We start from the raw sequence: 25,121 nt of genomic DNA on the forward strand, positions 1-25,121 counted from the left end.
CCAGGCTGGCCTAGAGCTTTCTATATAGACACATCTGAACTGGAAATTCTAGCTACCATGCCCAGCTTCCTTCCTTCCTTCCTTCCTTCCTTCCTTTCTTTCTTTCTTTCTTTCTTTCTTTCCTTCTTCTTCTTCTTCTTCTTCTTCTTTCTTCTTCTTCTTCTTCTTTCTTCTCCTTCTCCTTCTCCTCCTTCCTCCTTCTTCTCCTTCTCCTCCTCCTCCTCTTCCTTCCTTCTTCTTCTTCTTCTTCTTCTTCTTCTTCTTCTTCTTCTTCTTCTTCTTCTTCTTCTTCTTCTCCTTCTCCTTCCTTCTCCTTCCTTCTCCCTCTTCTTCTTCTTCTTCTTCTTCTTCTTCTTCTTCTTCTTCTTCTTCTTCTTCTTCTCCTTATTCTTCTTCTCCTTCTTCTTCTTCTTTCTTTTTAACGTTTAAAGGAGAACTGACAGAAATCTTTTAATAATTCTTTCAAGAACAGATGGCAAGGAAGCTTCCTGTTTTGTTTCATGTTGGGTCTCAGTATTTAAGCCCAAGCTGGTCTTTAATTTGTGATAATGAGCGTAATGTGCACTAAAATTAGAGGCATGAGTCACCACACTTGGCTTACTGCCTGCTACCTTGAACTGTTACCTAGCTAAGTTCTGGAAACCGTGAGGCCAACCAATCACAGGCGTGAATCTCCAAAACTGTGGACAAAAATAAACGTTTTCTCTGTGTATGTTGATTATCACCAGTATTTTGCCAGAGTGACAAAAAGATGACCAGCTGCAGAGTTGTTATATAAAGTAGAAGCAGAAGAAACTGGAAGACAGGGGCAGGCAGGAAGGGCAGAGGCTCATGTCATCTTTGCTTCATAGCGAGCTGAATTCAGCTTTGGCTGTATGAAATTAGAGGGAGAAGGAGAGAGAGGGAGGAGGGAGGGAGGAGGGAGAGAGAGAGAGAGAGAGAGAGAGAGAGAGAGAGAGAGAGAGAGGAAGAGAAAGAGTCAAAGAGACACTGAGAGGCAGAGGTAGAGACAGATTATCAAACCATGGCTGGAGGATCAAAGCTGGCATGCAGGATCAGATCAGAGAATAAAGGCAAACAGAAAGAACCGGGGACTGATTTTGGTATTTAGCAGGTGAATATTTTGAAATAACCCTATTGCTATCCAAGCTTATTTAATAAAAATAATTCTTAGTTCTCAAGAACTTAATCAGGGGGCATGACAATATTTAATTCCCATAAATTCAGACTACAGTGAACTCTTGCCTTTATGGAAACCTGGCTTCTTTGCAGTGTGTTACATGTGTAAACACAAGTGATAGACGACATATGAGTGCCCTTAGGGGTGGATTTAAGCACCAACGGTCATCTGGGACACATTTCAAATTCGTCCACTTAGAAGCCGTTCCAGTTTCTTCAGAGAGAAATCTGGCTCTGGGTAACTGGGTCTGAGATTCCTTTCTGCTACTCATGGGGAATAACTGTAAGCCTCAGACGACTCACCTATCGGATAGCTAGACAGCATCTACCCCAGTGCTCCAGATGTAAGAAAAAGACTGTTTGGTGATCAGCTGGGGCACACACTGCTAGTCTCTAATTATTTCTCCTCGGGATACCTGTGCTCCAGCAGAGGGCGCTCTTGCCTTGTCCAGCCATGTCCTGGGGCAATAGCTTTAAAATGTAGTACCAGGTTTTAACAAATGAAAGATCACCTGTTTTTTATTTTATTTTATTTTTTAAAAACGAATGCCAATATGCTATTTCAGCATCTAAATCCTGAGACAGAGAGGAAGCAGCAAGGGGTATTTTGGTATGGCTGCTCCCCAACTCCAGCCTGACCTGTCGTTTCTTCAGGGTTAAGTTAGGGCTTCATAGTTCATACAGACAGAGTTAAGAACTGGCTTTCTGAACAGATTGTCTTGCCTTTTGTTGTGTGTTTCTTCTGTTGTTGTTGGAGACAGATCTTACTTTGTTGCCTATGCTGGTGTGAAATTTAGCCTCCAGAGTGCTGGGATCATGGGTGGTGCTAGAAAACCTAGGTTTAGTCTTACTTTTATTTTCTAACAAAATTGTAGCTTAACATAGATTCTTTTGGGGTGAGGTCTTGTGACACTAAGAACTTCTGCCCAGAAAAGTTACCAAGTAAAGACAGATGGTGGCTGAGGAATGGGACACAATCCTAGCTTGCTGTACATCCGACAGAAGACTAATATCTAGACGGTACAAAGAACTTAAAAAACTAAAATTTCAAGATACCAAGTCCATGCAATAAATGGGTTAAAGAAGAGATATTTCTGAAAAGATAGAAGTCAAATGGCCAATAAACATGAAAAAAATAATTGCTCAGTTTCAGCAGCCATCAGAGAGATGCACACCAGCTACACTGAGGTTCCCGCCTCCCCCAGTCGGATTGGCTGAGTTTCAAAAACAACTCAGAGCTCAGGTGAGGTCCTGTCAGTCATTCAGAATGCAAATTCAAGCTCCTCCTCTCCTCACACAGGCGCTGGTGAGAATGTACAGGAGAAGACAGACGCTTGGCATGGTGATCTACCATAAGACCCAGCTAGACTACTCCTAAGATGACACGTGGCAATGTTTATCACAGCTCTACTTACCGGAGCTAAGGGATAGAACCAACTTAGGCATCCAGCAACGTGTGTGTGTGTGTGTGTGTGTGTGTGTGTGTGTGTGTGTTAACGAAGGTATGGTATATGCACACTGAAATGTTCTCAGCCGTAAAGACCAAGTTGCAGTGTTTACAGGGAAATGTGAATTGAGCCAGTCTCAGAAAGACAAATGTGCTCTCACTCATCTGTGAGTCCCCAGGATGTAGATAGATGCATACAATTGTGTATGTGCATAAGGCACGATGAAAGTACAAGCAAGGGCCAGAGAGATGACTCAGGCAGTGAAGGGCTTGCTGTGCAGGTATGGTGATGTGAGTTCCATCCCTGGAACCCAGGAAAACTGTAAAAAGCCAGGAGAAGGGGAGAAGACAGAGACAGAGAGAGAGAGAGATAGACAGAGACAAACAGAGACACAAAGAGACAGATAGAGACAGAGACAGAGAGAGAGACAGAGACACAGAAAGACAGAGACACAGAGGTAGACAGAGACGACAGATAGAGACAGAGACAGACAGAGAGACACAGGAAATGTAAAGTGTCTGTTACAAATTCAAGTAGTAACAATGAATACATTATTCTTATGTATTTTTTAACATCCTGTAAAAATGTGTCAGCCGGGCAGTGGTGGCGCACACCTTTGATCCCAGCACTTGGGAGACAGAGGCAGGAGGATTTCTGAATTCGAGGACAGCCTGGTCTACAAAGTGAGTTCCAGGACAGCCAGGGCTACACAGAGAAACCCTGTCTCGAAAAACAAAACAAAACAAAACATGTGTCTATATTTATTAATAACATCACAAATTCCCTCTGTAAGGTAGACATCAGAGCTATGATTTTATTAGGAAACCTAGTTGATTTGACTCGATGCTATTGATTCTTATCAGCCATTTTCCTGTAAATATATACTTCAGGATTCTTAGCATCACACACAATTCTCTTAGTAACTAGAAGACAGGGAGGTTCTTTGATTTTCTGTGTTGGAATCCATTGACTGACAATGCAAGGTTTCCTTAGTAACTTCTAACCACACTGTAAATCACCATGATGAATTTTACATTTCTAGCTTTGTGGCAATCTGTTATTAGCGTAGACTGTAGAAGTGTACAAATTTTTGTAAAATGTTACTAGCTCACTATCACTTGCATATTGCTTTGTAAAAACTTAGTGGTTTCAAAATGATTAAAGAAACAAGACAGAGGTTCCTAGGTTAAAAAATTTTTTAAAAGAAAGAAAATATTATATATTATTTAATATAATACCATGAACAATGACTACACACCAATGGAAAAACTAAAGAGAAAAAATCTTATACTACTATCAGACTTCGATGGTTCATGGCTTAAGCGTGATCTTTTATCTCTACAATGGTTATACATTCTGTACACACTGTTTCAAATGTTACGTTTGGTCTTTTCCTGGCTGATATGGGTAGATTAAGTGTAGAAGGAGAGAGACCTAACACCTCACAGAACTTAATGGCCGTGGGGGAGCACTTGGGAAAACTTCATGCAGCCAATGGGACATGTAAAGGGGGTCTCAGGCACAGGAAGGGCTATTCGATATTTGCTTTAAAATTCTGAGGCTTCCTAGACAAGTAAGCAGATACCATGAGACTGACAAGCGCCCACAGCAGTTGTGTGAGCTAATGATTACTATGCATACAAAGACTCTCCACCTCGGGAGTTGGCGGTGTTTAAAAGGTAAACAGCAAGGAGCTGATACCCTCTGGTAAACTGTAAGCTGGTGCTGTCCTGCTGGAGGGGCACTGTGGCGGAACAGCCACACAGCATCACCGGAATCACCCCACGTGGCTTTTGACCAGGGATCCAGGCGCCCTCCTCCTCACCACTACCCTACCCCAACCAAGCAATGTAAATCATCGCTGGGGTTCAGGAGCCCAGATTTTGTCCCAAGCACTCCAGGAGACAAAAAATGTGTATGTGAGTCTGAAACTGCTGATCGGGGTTGAAGGAACAAAGGAAAGATTAACCAGTCGTTGTCGTTACCCTGTCATTCAGGTCTGCATTTACAGCTGTGACCTCCGGTCTTTCTCTCCTTGTTTCCCCACCTGTTTTCCCACAAGCATCAGGACCTGAAAGCATCAGGTATCAGGCGGTTCAGGGATTAATCTCTTTAGGAAGTCCACAGAGCGAAATCCCTGCAAGCACCTGTGCTCCCAGCTTACTCTGGTCTCACCCTGGGCCAGCTTACTTGGTGCTTGGGTTCTTGATGAAGCCGGTGTTTATGAAGTTGGGGCAGAGGCACGATGTTCGCACTCCTGTTCGTCCCAAGGCAGCCAGCTCATCAGTCAAGGCTCTGTGGAAGCCAACGGCAGCAAACTTGCTGGAGCTGAAAGGAAGGAGTTCACAAATGAATGCAAGAATAGTGGGGTGCTGCAGTTAGGTGAGCTCCTCCCACCAGCAGCGTGGGGGATGGGGGGAGCCCTGAATCACAGGCCTGGTGTAGCTTTGGCGGGCAGAGCTTCATTCCTAAGTACACGAAAACTTCAAGCACGCGGCACAGAACATTTCCTACGTGTTGAGTCCTTAACCAGGTGGATTTCTGTGCACTGAAGAGAAGACCTGAAACCTACGGAGTGTTTGCTTTGATTGTTGCTGTTTCCAGAAAATCCAGCGTCGCCGTAATCTGTTTATTAGTTATTCTAAAATGGTGGTGGAATGCAAGCGGAAGTTCTTCTGTACACATCCGTTCTTCTCTAAGTCACAGCTTAGTTCCTCAGAGTCCTATCTTACCCCCAACCCCACCTTCATTACACAATACTCTTAAGTTTTCTCGGATAGAATATTTCAGATTTGTAATGCATGCGTGTGCCTGTGGGTGTGTGGGTGTGTCAGTGTGTGGTGGGGGTGTAGTATGTATGTATTTGGGTAAAGATAAGATTTTAAGATTGGTGTTTTCCATTAATGCCTTCATTTTATTTTTGGAGACAGGGTCTCTCACTGAACCTGAAGCTTGCCCACTGGCTACGCTGCCTGGCCAGGAAGCCCCAGGGATAGTTCTTTCTCTGCCCTGAGATTGCTGGGTCATAGGCATATGTTGCTAGGTTTGGGGGGATTTGAACTCAGTCCCTATGTGTGGCCAGCCCAGCACTTTACTGACTGACTAACCCCCGAGCTCTTTGCTTACACTTTTATTATAATCTCTATGACTCTCCTGGGCACAAATGAGTTTCCAAGGCCTTGCCCAGGGCTTGCCTCTTAGCGGGCACTCAGTAAATATTTGTCATAAATGAATCACAGTGCAAAGCAATTCTTACAAAAGCCTCTTCACTTGGAAGTATTCTGAAACTACTCTAGATGAACTTTTATTTTTCTAGGTAGCTAAATTTAAAAAGAGCTTTATTGAAATATTAAGTCATATTAACTCAGTTCACCTTCTGAAGGTATATAATTCAGTCATTTGCTGGTATTTTACATTACTAACTAAAAAAAAGTCATAAGATACATGTAACATAAAATCTGTCACTCGAGTGTATAGTCTGGTGATATTAATTACCAGATAGTTTTATGTTTCTAAATCTTTATGAATTAGAAATTAGATAAAGTGTCTATACATTCTTGCCAATCTCATTGTACTCTAAAAAACATAAAATTGTGGAAAGTATTCTTTTCTATATATAGATATGTTTGTTTGAGATGGGGTTTCTCTGTGTAGCCCTGGCTGTCTGGAATTCACTCTGTAGACCAGAGATCTTCCTGCTTCTGCCTCCAGAGTGCCAGAATTAAAGGTGTGTGCCCCGCCCGGCTCTTTTTCATTTTTTTAAGCTTAGAAATACATTGAAGCTGTAAATGAAATATTATTGGTTTCAATAATAGCATGGAAAGTTTCTGTACACTGACAAACATCAGAAACTAAAGTGATGGCATCTAAAATCATTGGCGTAGGACAGAACCTGCTCACGGTTAATCAGATGGTTCATTTTTATTTAAGCCTCCCAACGATTCTAAGATGTAGGTTATTATGAGTGTTGTTTACTGAAACAGGAATTGAGGTTCGAAAAGCAAAGTAAAGTTTGGTAGACTAAAGGAAAGTAGAAGAAAGCCCACAAGATAAATGCCAACAGAGACAGACATAAAAACATGCTCACTTGTTAACACACATAGTAGCATTTTCCTCTAATATGTAATGGTCAAATAACATGAAAATTGGTATTTTCTCAGTTTGTCTTTCAACATACAGGCAGATTTCATCATATATAACTGAGCATAGCAACCTTTAAAGTCTGGATCTGAACTTTTTTAAAAAGTGAGATAAAACAAAACTAAAAACTAACTACGGCTTCCTGTTTTCCAGAGCCCGGGTTACACTGTTCATTTCTGGAAGACAGTTTGACAAGAGCATGAAGTTCGTTAAAGTGGAGTCAAATTCACCATGCCCTACTCTGTGATTGAGAGTCATGTGCAAATGTTTGCACCAAGAAACTGTCAACTGGGCTTCCAGATATTAATGTTGGGGGAAATCTCATGAAAGTAAATAGTGGAGAACATTTAAAATGGCTGTGACGGGCAGCATTAGATCTCCCTGTTCTGGTCACACCACAGTCACCAAGCTGCCAAATCCAGTGATTAGATCCAAGTTGGTTGAGATCCCAGAGCCTAGAACTTGCTTGTGTGAAGGCGCTTTGGGGGAAATGATGGTCTTGCTGAACTTGAGGTTTAAAGAGGTGAGTTGACCTGCTGGAGGCTAATCCTTACCAAGGGAGGGAAGAAGCCAGCCAAAGACTCGCCCTGAGCCCTACCTGGGTCTGGAGGTTTGTATTCCTAATAACTGAGGGAATCATGCAAAAGTCTCAATAATTGAGTAGTGACATACATAGTCTCATGTCACAGGAACTGAAAATGATGCTGGCATATATTATTAATATGTACAGCTTAATAGTTTTAGATTCAAAATACAAGACTATAATGTAGTTGGGTTTTGTAGGTTTTCTGTTTGTTTTAAGACAAAGTTTCACTATGCCCTGTATGTTGGCCTTGAACTTTTGATGCAGCCCAGGCTGGTCTTGAACTTGTGATCTTCCTGTCTTTGTGTCACTATACATGATAACTATAGGTTTTCTTTCTTCCTCTCTTTTATTCTCCCACTCTTTACCCTCCCCCTCTCTTTAAACTTAGGACCTTATACACACTTGGCAAGTACTCTATGACTCTGGCCCTTGTTTTTGAAAGTATCTATACAGCCTAGACAGGCTCTGAACTCATACAGCCTGATTTTCTTGCTTGTAGCTCCCACGTCCTGAGATTACAGGTGTGTACCACCCACCATGGCAACGACTCACTATGGATTATTTCTTACAAGTATGGCTATGTGTCCAAAAAAGTTGTCCCAAAAGTTGTACCAAATGTTTAACATGCTAATTTGTGGTTGGTGAGATTATCAATAATTTTTGTTTTTTACTAAATTCTATTTTCTGATTTTTTTTTTGTTTTTTGTTTTTTTTTTTTTTGTGAATCAAAATGAAAAAAAACAAAACAAAACAAAACAAAGCCACTCAGAGTTTACAGTCTCAAGTGTCTAAGGGAGGAAAGGCATGATTACAAGCATCAGGGCTTAGCTCTGAGCCATCAATAATGCATCGGTGTGGCTGTAAGGAATGGTATTTCCCCTTGGAGTCTGTCAGCCTGAGCCCAGACTTGGATTTTCTACTTCATGTTTCTTCTGTCTTCCACCCCTGTCTCTTGTATGAGTCCGCGCCTGCCTGAAGGCTGAGAACTGTCCTTGTTTCTATCTTCTGACAGTGTGTGACTGTGTGTGTCTGTCTCTAACAAAGGACTTTGCTCTGTATTCATTGAACAGCACAGAAAATACCCCATGGGGAAGGGAACGAGGCTGTTACAGAAACTTTTACAGAAAAAAGGTTACAGAAATCTTTAACAGTTTTACAAGGGATGAGGTCACTGGCTCCAACTGGTGCAGATAACAGACATTACTGTTAATTAATCAGTATCTGTAAGTGGATGCTTTCAACCTTTATGGTAGGTTTTAGGACGTTGCTTTCAACAAATGATGCGTATGCCTCACTCTGGGCCAAGGGCGTGGAAGAGGGAGATAAAAGCCTGCAGCTGTGCATTGGCTTTGCTTGTGCAAGGTGATTCCATGGGAAATCCAAGGCAAGTAAGGTTGGCTGTCACACTGTTCTGTTAAAGGCAGGTTAAACAGTTTGAGTGCACAGTAGGACAGCAGTCTTAAGTGACTGTAAGGGGTGTTATTAACTCTGGCTGTGAGGTCCAGTCTCTTAGGATGTAAGAGATCTCTTCAGAATAGTGAATGGCAGTAGAGTAGGTTTGAACTTTAGGGTGAACCTAGATACGAATGTGGGAAACCTAAGTGAGTAGATGCCTCCCCCCTTACCCTTGGCAATTTCACCTCAACTCTTCATGATACTCAGAATTGTTATTTCTTTTTAAATCTTTTAAAAGCAGCATTTCATTGTAAGCTAATTCTTATGCTGACTATTTGTGACAAAATAAAATTTCCAACTTTGAGGCCAGGATGTGGCTCAGTGTAAAGCGCCCACCTAGCATGCCCAAGGTCCCGGGTGTGATCCCCAGCACGGTGTGGACTAGACACAGTGACACACCTGCAAGGCCAGGCCTTGGGAGGTAAAAACAAAGGGGTCAGGAGTTCAAGATCATTCCTGGCTGGGCTACAGGAGACCCTGTCTCAAAAAAACAAAAAAGAGGGAGGGAGGGAGGGAGAGAGGGAGGGAGGGAGGGAGGGAGGGAGGGAGGGAGGGAGGGAGGGAGGGAGGGAGGGATAGAGGATGAATGAGGGAGAGGGAGGAAAGAGGAAAGAGAGGGGGCACAAAGAAGAAAAAAGAAAGTGGTGTGTTTGCTTAGAAGCATCTAGGTTCAGTTACCCACTTGTCAACAACACCTGAAGGGAAGGTTTTCTGCTGGGAGAAATCATAGTTTCTCTGTGAAAACTCTAGCACCGAGCAGACACTGATCAAAAAAACGGAATCAATGAAGACGCTGTGGTAGGTAAGGCTCACAGATGTGGCCCGCAGCTGGGAACTGCAAGGAGCACTCTGCACAGCTCAGAAACCACAGAGCTGTAGTTGGCTGGAGGTGTACCCACTGCTCTGTGCTTCCAGCTGTCTCAGACAACACCCTCTGTCGATTTTGAAAGGGCCATTCCTCTTTATAAGCTACTTTATACTGCCATCTTCATGGTGCAAAAACATTACTGTTGTGTTTCCTTATGGCTAGAAGGCATGGAAAATGTTTTAAGTGATTGTTTGACAAGTAATTCCTCCAGAGACTTCCAGAACAGCCCTTGAAGTGAACTGAAAGAGGGCTTAAGAGTTGATGACACTGGTAATTCCAAGACTTTGTAGAGCTCTTTCTGTTTTGGAAACTGAGTATATGATCAGGATGAAGATAACCCTCACTAGATAGGATAAGAAAAATTAAGCACCAAAATTCAGATTATGTATATATCTGGACACGTAACTATAGGTGTGTGTAAACATGCACACATGTATATGGGTAGATAGGTAGTTTATTTTTATGTAAGATATGTGTGCATCTTATGTAAAAGTTTCCAAGCATACACGTTAAGTGTTAGAGTTGATGAAGGAGAAGTACTCACGTACCAGTAAGCCAGCAAGAAGGGGACCACGGTGTGGCCTGCTGCTGATGCCACAGTGACAATGTGGCCATGATTATTCTTCATCATCACTGGGAGAAATGCCTTGGTGGTCTAGAAATAATTTTTATTCAAAAGAAACCACGTATTATTTTTGGTTCATAGCCCACGGAGGATACTTTAAAACAAAGTCATACTTCCCAAACATTGTTCCTGATACAAATGAAAACCTCTGATGGCCAAGACCAGCTTAAGACAAATGGACAGCAGGTCACATCGGAAAAACTGCAACACACACCAAAGCCTTGAGAACTCATCTCATTTAAACTGCTAACTACTTATATCCCCGACCTCTTACCATTGATACCTTCAACTATTTTATATATTGAATAGAGACGACACACTAGAGCCCAAGAAGTAACACTTAATATTAAATCACTAGACAACAACTTGATCATGATCTCAAAATACCATGAAGAGCAATCTCCTAATGGCTACTAATTAATTTGTACATTAAACATTTATAGAGTAACCACTGTGTGCTGAGGATATTTAGAAACAAATAAGCTAATACACTATATGTTACCAAACACAAACATAGGTGCAGTTCAATGGCTCCAATCACCCTAAGCTCATACCTAGGAATATACCAAGGGGTCTTTTATAAAGTAGCTCTCTGGGAACTACTTGGCGTCTTCAGAAACATACAACTAATGTCCTTGAATGGTGAGCTCCATTATAAAGTCTGAAGCTTTTGAGGCCAGGAAATAATATGGGTCCGAGTCTCATGAGATTTTGAAAGCATGCCACACTCACCCTTGTTACATTGTCATAGACAACGACTTGGGTGGTCTTTGTCTCCTCGCTGTATTCTCTAAATTATCACAGAGTGGTGTGCAAATCTAGTTTAGAGTCAAATCTAGTTTAGCATGGTGATACATGCTTGCAAACCCAGAATTTTGAAGACGGGGCAGGAGGATCAGGAGTTCAAAGCCAGACTCAGCTATATATTGAGTGTTAAGGCCAGCCTGAGGTACCTGAGACCTTGATGCCAAAAGCCAGAAGGACCAAAAACACACACAATAACTGAAACTTACAATGATTTACCTCATTATTAATTTTGGAAGTGCAGTTGTTGGTAAAACGTAGTCATATCACTAGAAACAAACTCTCAGTCTTTGAGTCTTCCAAAAGGACTGTTCTGTAAAGGTAATTACACTCACCCAAAAGTGTGCAAGCACATTGACTTCGAAAGTCTTTTCAATCTGAGGGTCCTGCGTAGCAAATAAGTCTGCAGTGTAGACAACGCCAGCGTTATTTACCAGAATGCTAACATCTCCAACTTCTTCCTTTACCTTAAACCATCAAAGAAGAAAATGTATCCATTAAGTGGTTTGATTGTAGGCTTGCATATTCTGACTATTAAAAGAGCATACATTTTCTTTTTGAAGAAATATTCATTTATTTTATGTATGTGAGCCCACGGTAGCTGTCTTCAGACACACCCAAAGAGGGCATTGGAGGCCATGTGGTTGCTGAGAATTGAACTCAGGACCTCTGGAAAAGCAGTCAGTGCTCTTAACTGCTGAGTCATCTCTCCAGCCCCCAAAAGGATAGATACATTTTTATCTAGTAGACTTGGGGGGGGAAAGCAATTTTCTTACCTCTATGTCAGCATGGCATAAAGATACTTTCTGTCTTCCTGCTTAAACCCAAAGTTGCTCTGTTTAGAATTCTTTTGTAATTTAGTCTCTTGACCTTACTCTGTGGATTATGGCTACAGGGATATTTGGATAAACAACAATGATTTTTAAGCGCTTCTTCAAAAGTTACGCAGAAACGAGTTAAGTCTATTGGCAGATTCTAGGACAGCTGTGAGGCATCACGAGACACTGCTTACACTATTAAGACGGTCACATCTTATGCTCCCTTATTTTCATGATTTCCTTCCTCCATTGCCGATCTCCATCAGGTGGCAAAAGGCTTAGGAGTGTCGGCTAGGGGATCTTGAGTAGAGTTTTGACTCTGTTCTCTGGACTTTAAGTAAGTGATTCTAAATTTCCATTGCTTAAAACAGTTAAGAATATAGCTCGTTAGCCGGGCGCATTCCTTTAATCCCAGCACTCGGGAGGCAGAGGCAGGCGGATTTCTGAGATCGAGGCCAGCCTGGTCTACAAAGTGAGTTCCAGGATAGCCAGGGCTATACAGAAAACAAACAAACAAACAAACAAACAAAAAACCCAAAAAAACAAAAAAACAAAAAAAACAAAAAACAAAACAAAAACAAAATATAGCTTGTTATGTTACTGGGGAGAAATGAAACATGTAAATGAGCTATTACTATTATGTCATCAATACACATCCATTTATACCTATGTCTAAGGGGGTATGTTTGTAGATTCTTTCCTTGGCCTTATGAGGTATCTAAGAAGGTCTTTATATGGAAATATATATGAGGTAAATAATATGAGTATTAGGGCTGGTGAAATGGCTCAGTGGGTAAGAGCACTCGACTGCTCTTCCGAAGGTCAGGAGTTCAAATCCCAGCAACCACATGGTGGCTCACAACCATCCGTAACAAGATCTGACTCTCTCTTCTGGAGTGTCTGAGGACAGCTACAGTGTACTTACATATAATAAATAAATAAATCTTAAAAAAAAAATAATATGAGTATTATATATAGCTGGGAATGGTGTTATACTTCTTTAATTTCAGAACTCCAAAGACAGAGAAAGGCAGATCTCTGTGAGTTTGAGGCCAATATGATCTATAGAGAGAGTTCTAGGCCAGCTGGGGCTACATAGCCTCAAAACAAACGAAAGCAACAAACAAAAAATTACACACCTGGTTTCTACCATGCAAGTCTTTCCCCTTGGTGATTAATTTCTTCCTTTGATATTAGTCCAGAAGGAAGAACATTTGAGAAACCAAAGGGATTATATTGGAGTGTTATATAAGCCACTGCAGCTTTCAAAGGTTATTGCAGCTATGGGTTAAATAATTTCAGTTGTGGAAATATAAGCAAGATAACAGGGCTGCCTGCCAAGGGCTTCACAAGGCATCCTTTGAGCAGTGAAGTCTATTCATATTCAAGAAGGAAGAACTTGGGGTGATGTATTTTTTCCCAAGTGATTGCTGCATCTTCTGGCATCTACTGTAATCACTAACAGCAACTGTAAATAAGAAAGTTTGCAGACTCCCAAAGCTTAGGTTCCCTTTCAGAAGACCACAGCAGCATAGCAGTGCAAGGAAATCATATAAGAACTTTTGTTTAGCTTGCGAGCAGCTAAACTTATTGTGTACACCGTAGAGTCAGCAGCATTCGGATGTATACTGGGCTCTAATAACAGCTAAGCTTCTCCTAAGAACCCTGCCATTGTTTAGCACTAGGGCCATGGTATGATGGGGACTGAAGGGAAAGTGGCGAACGCCCCGTGGGATCATTTGCTCCCCTGCACGGTTTTCAGGTGGTTTCATCTTCTTTGTATTTACTGTTCTCCACAATACTTAAGGTGATGATCTTGTCTGCCCACCTAAGAGACAGGAACCAATAGAATGGTTTACGCTTCTAAAGGTTCAACCTGAACTGTTCCAGATCTCCACAAAGAACCTCTCATAGAGAGGCTGCCAGGGAACAAAGGTTCACCAGTGCCCAGGGAAGCTTCAGTCGGCATGCCCAGGTCTCATTAGTAGGGCTGAATCACATCAGGGTGTAAGTAAGGTGGGAAGGGCCACGCTCTAGTAAAGTATCTGCCCTTCATCCATAGTCACTCCTCACATCTCTATCACAGCAGGAAAATTATTAATAATGTCCTTCAACTGATGTCTCATGTTACTAAAGTATGTCCCAAAGACCATCAAATTTTTCTCCTTTAGAAATAGTTATTTAGAGGATGTGTGCTTAACATATTTATCTAGTAAGACATTACAGTTCTGTGTCCATACGAAAGATTTTTAAACAAAACAAAACAAAAAAACTTTCTCTTCTTCATTATCTATCTCTTTTCAGAGTGGGAATGCTGCCAAATTTGCATAGTTCTCTTAGTAAAGAAAACAAGCTGACAGTTGAATTGTTAGGTAGTTCGCATAGCTAATTAATTTAATAATCACCAATATCCCTGTGGCTATGGTGTTCTATTCTACAGTCCAGTACACTTGGTAGACACAGAGAGGTTATACTACAATCTGAATAAGTAAACTTCAGACTAAAACTAGTCAGAAGAGATAAAAAGGAACACATTCTAATGTGTCCCCATTCTAATCAAGGGGACAGTTAGTTAGAGAAGATGTTATTATCCTAAACATATATGTACCAAACTCTGGGGCACCCAATTTCATAAAAACAAACAAACAACTACTGCTGCTGGATTTAAAGACACAGTTTAATAGCAATGCAATATTAGTAGAAGATTTCAATACCCACAGTCCCATACTCTCCATGAGCCTTTGAACCAGAGAAATACCATTATTAACTACATCATACGTTAGATGGACTTAACGGATATTTACAGAACATTCCAATCAAACACTAAAGAACATACAAGCTACTCAGTAACACGTGGAAACTTTTCTAAGTTGGACCACATCTGTGAACACAAAACAAACCTTTAAAATTCAAAAAGATTGAAATCACTTCTTGTATTCTATCTGACCACAAAGCAACGAAACTTAAAACTGACAGCAAACAGATCTTTAGTAAACACACAAACTCATGGAGATTAAAAAAGCACATTACTGAATGATGAGTGGGCCTTAGAAAAAAATTCAAATATAAATAAAAGATGTCCTAGAACTAAACGAAAATGAGCATACAACATAGCTAAGCCTCGGGTACAGTGTGAATGCATCTCATAAGGGAAACGCACAGCTCCAAGTGGCTGTATTAAAAATCAGAAAGAGCATAAATAAGTGACTTAGTGATACAACTAAGAAATGTAGAACAAGTACAAACCAAATCCAAACCCAATTAATGGGAAGAAAAAAAAAATCACAGCAGAAACCAATGAACCAGAAACAATAACAACAGATAATACAAAGAACCAACAAATCTAAGAGCAGTGTTTTTGAGACAATACACATGATAGACAGATCCTTGGCCCAACTAGCCAAAAGAGAGGACTCAGATTAACAAAATCAGAAATAAACATGGAAAATTTTTACAAAAGAGACCAAAGAAACTCAGAATAACACAAGGGAATATTTTTAGAAACCTGTATACCATTAAGCTATTTTTGAAAACATGAACAAAAAAGATGAAATTTTATATTCAGTCAAACCACCAAAATTAAACCAAAAGAACTCAACAATCTAAACAGACCCATAGCAAACAAGGAAATCAAAATAATAACGAAAGGCCTTTCCGCTAAAATTAATAAATAAAAATAACAAAAACACAAAAGAAAACAAAAGATTCCAGGGCCAGATGAATTCACAGCAGAATTCTCCCAGACTTTCAAAGAAGATCAATGACCAGTTCTTCTTAATCTACTCAAAAAACGGAGACATTAAGGAGTGCTCCCAAACTCAATCCATGAGGCTAGTGTCACTGGAACACCACAACCAGGAAACACAGCGGAAAAAAGAGAAAACTATGTGCTAGCATGCCTGATGAACACAGACTCAAAAATGTTCAGTAAAATACTGGCAAGCAGAGTACAGACAGACATCAAAAGGATTACCCAGTATGACCAAGCTGACTTTATCCCTGAAACATTTTATAAATCAATAAATGTAACCAACCACATAAATAGACTTAACAACAAAAACCATACGATCATCTCAACAGATGCAGATCATCTCCTTTTCAATGCTGTGCTTAAGTGCTAGCTACAGCAATAAAGCAAGAGAAGGAAATCAAAAGGATACAAATAGGGGGGAAATCAGACTATCCCTATTTGTAGATGACATGATACTATATATTACAGATCCCAAAAACTCTGCCAGAAAACAAGAAATGATAAACTCAGCCATGAAGCAGGACACAGGATCAAGCTGTACAAATCAATAGCTTTTCTATACACCAAGAACAAACATACCAAGGAGATCATGGACATGTGAATTCCCATTCACAACACCCTCAAAGAAAATAAAGTATCTAGGGATAAACTCAGCTGAGGAAGTGAAGGACCACAAAAACAAAAACTTTAAGCTTCTGGAGAGAGAGAGAGAGAGAGAGAGAGAGTAGAAAATGGAAAGACATCCCATGTTCAGGGATTGGAAGAATTAACATGTGGAAAATGACTGTTTTAGCAAAAGCTGGTTACAGATTCAATGCAATCCCAATCAAAATCCCCATCTCATTCTTCACAAAATAAAAAATCAAAATCCTAAAATTCCTATGGAACCACAAAAGATCCCTGATAGCCAAAACAATCCTGAGCAAAAAGAACTATGCTAGAAAGAATTACCAATCTAGATCTTAAGATACATCACAGAGCCATAGGAACAACAACAACAACATGCAGACAAGCAGACAAGCAGACAATGGAACAAAATCAGAGACCCAAACATGAGTGCATGTACCTTCGTGCACTTAATATTTGGCAAAGATTCAAAAAACATAGCCTGGAAAAAAGAAAGCATCTTCCACAGACGGTGCTGGGAAAACTGGAGTCCACATGCAGAAGAATGATGCATATCTATCACCTTACATAAAACTAACTCCACATGGACCAAAACCACTAAACCTGAAACACTGAAACTGGTAGACAAACACCACAGGCAGTACCTAGACTTTCTGAATTGTATTCCAATCACCCAAGAAAGATGGCCAACATTTGACAAGAGGGGCTTCAGAAAACTAAAAGGCTTCTGCATAGTTAAAGGAATGAATCATCCGAGTAAAGAGGAAGCCCACAGAATGGAAGAGAACCTTTGTGGGTTACACATCTGACAGAGAATTCATAGGCAAAATATATAAAGAAATCAAAAAAACAAAGAATCAAGAAGACACATTGTCCTAGTCATGGTTCTATTGTTGTGAAGAGACCAAATAGGTAAGTCCTTATTGCTGAAGATACCATGCATTTTAGACACAGGGTCTAGATGCATCTGAACAGAAACTGACTTGAATGGCGTCCCTGAAGCCTAGCTTCTATGGTACCAGATGCCACCTTGCAAGCTTCTAAAGGAGGGAGACAACCAAAAGTCCTATCCAACTATGATACTCATGAACCGTAATAATGACCAGCAAGACATGAGAACTATAAGGTGTGGCAGTGGCACACATACCTTGGGGGTGACTGTACTGGCTGGTTTTATGTCAACCTGACACAAGCTAGAGCTATCAGAGAGGAGGGAACCTCAATTGAGAAAATGCCTCCAATAAGATCCAGCTGTAACGCATTTTCTCAATTAGTGATCAATGGGGGAGGCCCAGCCCATTGTGTGTAGTGCCATCCCTGGGCTGTGGTCCTGGGTTCTATAAGCAAGCAAGCTGAGCAAGCCAGGGGAAGCAAGCCAGTAAGCAGCACCCCTCCATGGCCTCTGCATCAGCTCCTGTGTTAGTTCCTGTCCTCACCACTTTTGATGAACTGTTATTTGGAACTGTGAATGGAATAAACCCTTTCCTCCCCAAGTTGCTTTTGGTCATGGTGTTTCTTCACAGCAGTAGTAACCAACACATCTCTAACTGGACTGAAGACTTGCTCAACAAGAACGGAATCATGTTTTATACTGCAAACCTAGCTAAATACCCTGGGGTAGTAAAGTCATGGATCTCGGAGGGGAACCACACATGTTACTAAGCCAGCATAATCCCTAGGAATGTTGTAAATACTTGTCCTTATCCCACAGATAAATGGAATCCTCACCACTCATGAAGGAAACCTCTCTTTGCAACAGATGAGACCACGACCGAAAACGGCAACCAATCAAAGCACAGAATTGTAAAGCCAAGTCCCAACAGGTAGATCTATAAAACTATCTTGATTCTAAGACTCAGGGGACCTTGTAGAAGAGAGGGCAGAAAGACTTTAAGAGCCAGAGAGTCTGTGAGTTCGCTGTGAGCCTGTGTCTCCTCATATTAGAAACCACATCCATAGAGTCTCATCAACCCAACTGCCTAAACATGCATTTGGAAGAGACCAAGAGGAGTGGATGGGAAGTTTCAGAGGAGGAAAGAAAAGGGAGAAATGATGCGATCGTATTATAATGTCAAAAAATTTCAAATAAAAAAAAATCCAAAATAACAGAACTATTTAAAAACAGAAGGAAAAAAAATCAACCATATCTAAATCCAAACAAAGAGGCTCTCAGTTGGGTTGAATTGGGATCTTTGTGTCCACTTAGCTGAGGGAGAGGTCAGATTGCTCTAGTAGAAATGCAAATTTTAGAGACTTTTGCCTGTTACTCTGATGACCCTCCTCCACGAGGCACAAACGAGAGCACATTTCATACAAAGAGCATTTCAAGTGTAGGTAGAGGACAGCCATGCCTTGTGGGTCTAGATCAACCTGCCATTCAAACAAATCCCTAACACTGTGAGTTTCAGACCCATATCCTTAACTGGGCTTCAGAGGACACTGTCAGTGCTGGGACGTGGCTGGTGACAGGTAAGGGCGGTCCACAGTGTCAGACCATGGCAGAGTGAGGGAATTGCACAGGGTGCTGCAGTATAGATTCCTGGACTCTGCTCTACCCTTAATGAAAGAAAACCAATGGAGCTGAGGCTGGCTTGTATGCACGTTATTCATGTTTTTACACATGCACATGCCTGGTGGCTTTTCTTGAGATTGATACTCAGGCCTTCTACTTGCTAAAGTTTGCCACATTGTACCCACCCCCAAATGTGTGTATAGTGTGTGTGATGTGATGTGTATAATGTGTGTGATGGTGTGTAATGTATAGTGCATGTGAAGTGTGTGTAGTGTAGTGTATGTGATGTGTGTGTTGTGTATAGTGTGTGTGATGTGTGTGTTGTGTATATTGTGTGGTATGTGTGTGTATATGTGTATAGTGTGTGTGTGTGATGTGTATGTTGTGTATAGTGTGTGTGATGTGTGTGTTGTGTGTGTGCTTGTGTATAGTGTATGTGATATGTATGTTGTGTATACTGTGTGTGATGTGTGTGTTGTGTATATTGTGTGGTATGTGTGTGTGTATGTGTATAGTGTGTGTGTGTGTGTGTGTGATGTGTGTGTAGTGTACATGTAGGTGCATGTGCCTATGTACACACACAGAGGCCAGAGGAGGACGAAGGAGTCCTGTTCTACTGCCCTTTGCCTTATTCCCCTGATAGTCTATCGCTGAGGTCCAAGCCAGTCCGGCAGCCAGCAAACCTTAGGCACATGTGGCTGCCTCACATATGAATGTTGTCACGCTTGTGCAGCAGACATGCTTAACCACTGAGCCATCTACCTCCCCTACGGAGCCATCCCTCCTTCCCCAAGAGAGGATACAGTCAGTGAGCACACCGAAGTCTGAGTCTCAATCACACTGTGTACTTCCAGGTCTGTCACTGACCGGGCACACAGTCTTGGGGAATACGAGCCGAGCCGCAACGTTTTTTCAATGATTCTGTGTAGCCAGCGAATGCGACCATCTCCAACACACTTCCTAGCTGTCCCCCGTGACATATTTCTAAGTACACGTGGGATCTCACCTTTTTCGCAGCGCTGTAAATCTCTTCCCGCTGGCTGCAGTCCACCACAAAGGGATGGGCCTGGGCACCCAGCTTCCTGCACTTAGCAGCTGTTTCCTCGATGCCGTTCTAGGAAAAAAACCACGAAGAGAGCAAACGGAGAATATAAATGATGGGGACACATTCCCCCAAAGCTGGGGATCAAGGAGGAAGACATACTAGTAAAGTGCCAGGTGGGTTATTTAAACCAAGCTAACCTAAGCAGCTCACTGGTCTTTAACGATGAGGACAATTGGTCATCCGGGTGTCCACCCTCTCTTGAGTGACGTCAGCTGACAGTCTTACCTGCTGTCCTTTACTCCTCCTTCAGGCTCCTCTCCACTCCCCTCTGCTTGGTGGTCAGAGGACCCCTCCTCAGTAGTAGTCATCTTCAAGCACTCCTCCAGGAGTCCAAACCAAAGTCCCCCAAATGGAGGCTCCCGGCCTTAGGTCTCCAAAAGGGTAACAAGAGTCCTATTCCTCTAATTTTTCTAGTAGCATATTACAAAAATAAAATTTAACCCAGCAGAACATTCTGACGAGTGGAACAGTTTGTTTCTCAAGTGCATTTAATTAAAGACATTTCTCCCAAATATTTGTAATAAAATACCGCACGGCCAAAAGTCAGAATGGGACAGTGCTCTGATGAGCGAAATAGAAGTTTGTCCCGATCGGATCAGTCAAATCACAGTAATTAGGATAGTAAAGGGGACTAGAAGTGATTCCCAATCAACTGCAGGACACACTTTAGCTGACATACAAAGACCAGCTCCTTTGTGTGTGTGTGTGTGTGTGTGTGCGCATACGAGTGTGCCTGTGTCCCTGTAAGCACATGCACTGCATGAATGTGCATGCATTGATGTGCGTGGTGTATGTATGCATTCATGTTCACGTGTGAATGTTTGTATGAGTGGTTTACATGCACATAGAAACTATAGGTCAACAGTTTATTTTACAAACACTTTCCATTTATTTATTTATTTATTTATTTAGAAACAATCTCTCACTGAGCCTGGAGTTTGTCCTGTCTGCTAGGCTGGCTTGCCCACAAGGTCCACAGATCCTCCAGGGTTACTCCCGTCTCCCCTAGGCCCCCCCCACCAAGGTCCACAGATCCTCCAGGGTTACTCCCGTCTCCCCTAGCCCCCCCCCCCCATAGTGTCAGTCCTTCTACAGATCCTCTAGGCTCCACCCACCCACCTAATGCCAGCAGGGTCCACAGATCCTCCAGGCTCCCCACTCATGACAGTCCTTACTGGCCCTGGCCCCCTTGCCCTTGGATCTTTAAGTGGGCACTGTGGGGCCAAACTTGGGTCCTCATGCATATCAACCAAGCTGTCTGACCAGGGCTCCTCTCCCAGCACCTCCCCCCCCCCCCCCCCCAGAGCTCTTCCCTCAGCACCCTCCCTCAGGGCCCCTGTGGCCTTGCGCCTATCTCTGCATTGTTCCCTCGGGACTCATGTTTTGGTTGTATACATCACAGATGTTTGTAATGTTACAATTAGCCTACAAATGTTAGAAAGCATGGCGAGGCAGAATTAAAACATTATGTGCAGCCCACAATCAGAGTGAATTAGTAGAAGCAGATAAAACAGGTAACGAAGTTTAGGCAGAACCATTACGATTTCTCAACATCCAACCGCCGTCTGATGGCAGTTTCTCCAAGCCTGTGCATTTGACTCAGAGAACCACAGTACACTCCGTCCTTTTATCTAACCCAGTTTCCCCACCAAACTCCTACTGCTTCAACATTATCAATATAGTATTCTGCATCCCTCTTTCCACGCTAAATGTTTGAAATCAAGTGGGTTATCCACACTGAACAGCCACGAGGGTGGGTGTTGTCTGCTTCAGCTCGGACCTTGATCAGATCTTAGACTTTTCCTCTCTTCAGTCTGTCCCAGGCTTTGAATTTGCTGTCCCTGTGTTTTTAATGTGTGTTGGTCCTGGGAACTGAACCAGGGCCTTGTGCATGCTGCGGTAGCACTGTAACACTGATCTGCAACCCCAGTCTCTCTTGACTCCATCTTCTGATGCCTTCCTTGGCCGCCTAGACGACCTGCAGTGTGCCTTTCCTACCCCACAGTCCCAAGCTCCTTTCATGCTTCCTTTTTCTATGTCACCCAATTGTGCATTTTATAGTACAGGTTGCCTGTTGACTGTCTTTAGCTCATGAAGGCTGCTTCATCACAGGTATCTGTAGTTCTGTATTATAATACTGTCCAGAAGGCAGTAAGAGTCATCAAACATTTTTTTCTTTTGGATAAACACACTTTTTTAGAGAAAATTGTGTATATTAGAAACGATAAGCCCAAACCATTCTTGTTAAAGAATAAAATTTCAGACTAGTTTGTGTGCCACCTGCTAGACTCTTGGCTAAATCACCTCACACATTAACTTACCATCTCCCTGGCCTTCTGAAAACTAAAGCCTGGGTAGCCTCGTCTTTCTCAGTTAAGAAGCAAAGAGCCCATTTCATATGCCTGACCATATGCCTATGCTGGGCCTTGGCTAGCTGACCCATGCTGGCCCAGTTTGCATTGTTAATCCATCGTATACATATCTAATTATCTGTTTTCTCCACCAGACGTAGGTAGCCCATCTCCTGTTTGCCACCAGGTCTTACCATCTGGGCTGTAGATACTATGGAGCACTGATTACTTGTTGTCACAATCACTCTAGAGTTAGAGTTCTTATTTAATCTCATGAACCTTGACCTCTTGTTTATAGAATGGATGTACACAGTGCAGTGAGGGGCACGCTAAGCCAGAAGATGCCTTCAGATTCCCTCTGTCATCCACCAAAAGCCAGACCAACACTTCACTGCTAGCTCCTTCTAACTCACCTCCCACCTCAACCTGAAGGTACAGGAGACCGCACTGAAGTTATTTCACTTTTAACTATTTTTTCTATAAGGTGACTTAGATGACTCCTGTAGGCAACTGGCAGTGCAATGGTGATCCCTGTAGGGTGTCATTTCGAGCCCATCTCAGCAGCTGCAAACGAGACTTGACAGCCGCACACATCTAACTCTTGGTATAGCACCTAAAACTGCTGTATTTTCCAAAAGTTTATGATGGTCAGTAGGAGGAGATTATAGGCCACTTTCAGGATGGATTTAATGTAGTGTTAATGTAGCGAAGGGAGATAGCCAAGATTCTCATTGTCCATAGGTCCGTTCATCGTGTGGTCTTAACAGATATCAAATTATGCCTCTCTTATAATCTGAAAAAATATGAATAGTTACTATATGCTCTATGGACTCTACAGAGAACTATAAAGGGTGGTTGTTTGCCAGTGTGGACCACAAAGAAAAGGCAGCGACGAAGCGCGGTTACCTTATTGATATCCCAGAGAACCAGTTTGGTGTTAAGTTTGGCAAATTCGTAGGCAGTCAGTCTTCCAATCCCATGACCAGCTCCGGTGATCAGGACGATCTCTCCGGCGACAGATTTTTTCTTCTTGGGAATAAAAAGCTTGACAAGAGACTCAATGCTGAAGACGATGAGCAAAGGCAGCAGCAGGATCAAGTCAAGAAGATACTTCATCCTTTTGGAGGCCCGGTGCTCTCGTTCCCGGTCCTAAACGGCCTCTGGAGGGTGTCGGTTACGCACAGAGTAAAAGCTTAAGCAAGGCAGAGTTCCCCTATTAAAGAGAAACAAACAACTCGGAAACCATTCCTTCCGCGGGGCCGGGCTTCAGGAGGGTTTTTGCCATTGGCTCGGACTGCAGTCAGAGCAACTGCTCGCTGGCTTGGAAATCTGGGAGGGACGAAGTTCAGAGGCAAGCCCTAGGGCGGTGCGACCCTGATAGCTATCGCGGACTTCCTCCTAGGAGGGCTAGTTACCTCACGCTTTCCTAAAATGGAAAAATCCCCTCCCTGTCTGCAGCAGACCTAGGAGAGGAGAGGTCGTCACGCTGCGCAGTAAAGGATGAAGGGCAAGTGCTAGCAGTGCTCAGGCTGCGGTGGACAGTTGTCTGTTTCTGCATAAGGGTTGCAAATGTGGAGCCACACCTTAAAGGACCAGGAAACAAGGAAGGGGACTCTTTGGGGAAAGGAAGAGAAGTAGCAAGAGGGGGATGGGAGGACGGCTATGGGGGAGGGGCGGGTTAGAACACCTGGCACGTTTGTGTATAAAAGTCACAAACCCATTTCTTTGCACGCTAACCAAAAATTAATAACAAAACAAACAACCCTTCAAGCAAAACAAAGCACAAGAGGGAAAACCAAGCTCCTGAATTAGAAATGACCCTACATCGCATTTTAATTTGAATTGAGCATTTCTGGAGGGCAGAGGGGTGTATCCTCCCAAGGCATAATCAAGTTTTAGGAGAAGCAGTAAACCCATCTCCCCAGGGAAGAGCCGTGTAGCGGGGCAACCAGCTCCCACTCGGCCTCTGAGAATCTGAAAACGAGAAACAAAACATATATTCAAGAATGGTGGGTGGTTTGCCTGCCTGTGTGCACACTATTTTTGCTCCCGGTGTGGGGAAAGGGCAGATGAGGGTTCTGGGTTTCCTAGAACTGAAGTTACTAGGAGCTGTGAACCTGCATGTAGGCACTGGGAATTGAACCATTGTCCACAGGAAGAATGGACAGTGCTCTTAACCACAGAGCTATAGCCATCTCTCCAGCATTCTCGTCCCCAGTACACACTTTTTGAGACAGGATTCCTCTGTGTAGCTCTGGCTGGCCTGGAACTCTCTCTTCCCCAGGTTGTTTTGAGGCAGTTTCTCCTCATTTAGCAGCAGGAACAAGCTAATAGCCTGTCTGTTGAGTGGTTGGTTTATGAACTATAAATGTTATCCGTTGACTTTCCTCCTGTGACACTGAGGATGTGGCTTGCTTTGCTTGCTCTTTATCTTCCTGTCTCCTATCATCCCAATATAATTCTCTCTCCCTTTGCTACTTCTGTTAAGTTTTATTTGTAACTTTAGGCAACAAGGTTCTATTTTTTTTTCTTTCTTTCTTGTTCCAACAACTATAGATGTTGGCAGAGAAAAAGTATCCTATCCTCTCCAGGAGTCTGATAGGTTATTTCTCCACCTCCAGTTTACAGAGCCAATTTAAGCCAGATTAAATTATATTAAAGTCAGCTCATTGCTGCTTTCAGGAGGCTTAAGTTCACTGGCCCCAAAGACCAAGGCCAGAGACAGCACCATGGGTAAAGTGGAAAGTTGGGGTAGAAGGGGAGAGAGAGAGAAAGAGAGAGAGAGAGAGAGAGAAGAGGAAAAGAAGAGAGAGACCAAAATGTCTGAATTATACAGAGAGGAGCCTCTGGGG

The 25,121-nt window shown here is 42.5% G+C and overlaps 1 protein-coding gene across 1 annotated transcript in view; it reads right to left on the reverse strand.

The window, feature by feature from the left end:
* Hsd17b11 (hydroxysteroid (17-beta) dehydrogenase 11) overlaps positions 1-23,442 on the reverse strand; it is a 32,032-nt gene extending 8,590 nt beyond the window's left edge. Inside the window, exons 1-5 of the mRNA NM_053262.3 lie at positions 23,176-23,442; positions 19,820-19,927; positions 11,441-11,572; positions 10,225-10,331; positions 4,818-4,955 (exon numbers count right to left, since the gene is read on the reverse strand). Coding sequence (NP_444492.1) covers positions 4,818-4,955; positions 10,225-10,331; positions 11,441-11,572; positions 19,820-19,927; positions 23,176-23,385 — 695 coding nt within the window. The 5' untranslated portion in view covers positions 23,386-23,442. The remainder of the gene's footprint in view (positions 1-4,817; positions 4,956-10,224; positions 10,332-11,440; positions 11,573-19,819; positions 19,928-23,175) is intronic.
* Positions 23,443-25,121: the final 1,679 nt, after the last annotated feature.

The sequence above is a fragment of the Mus musculus genome, chromosome 5, assembly GCF_000001635.26.
Source record: "Mus musculus strain C57BL/6J chromosome 5, GRCm38.p6 C57BL/6J".
In the NCBI taxonomy this organism is placed as follows: Eukaryota; Metazoa; Chordata; class Mammalia; order Rodentia; family Muridae; genus Mus; species Mus musculus.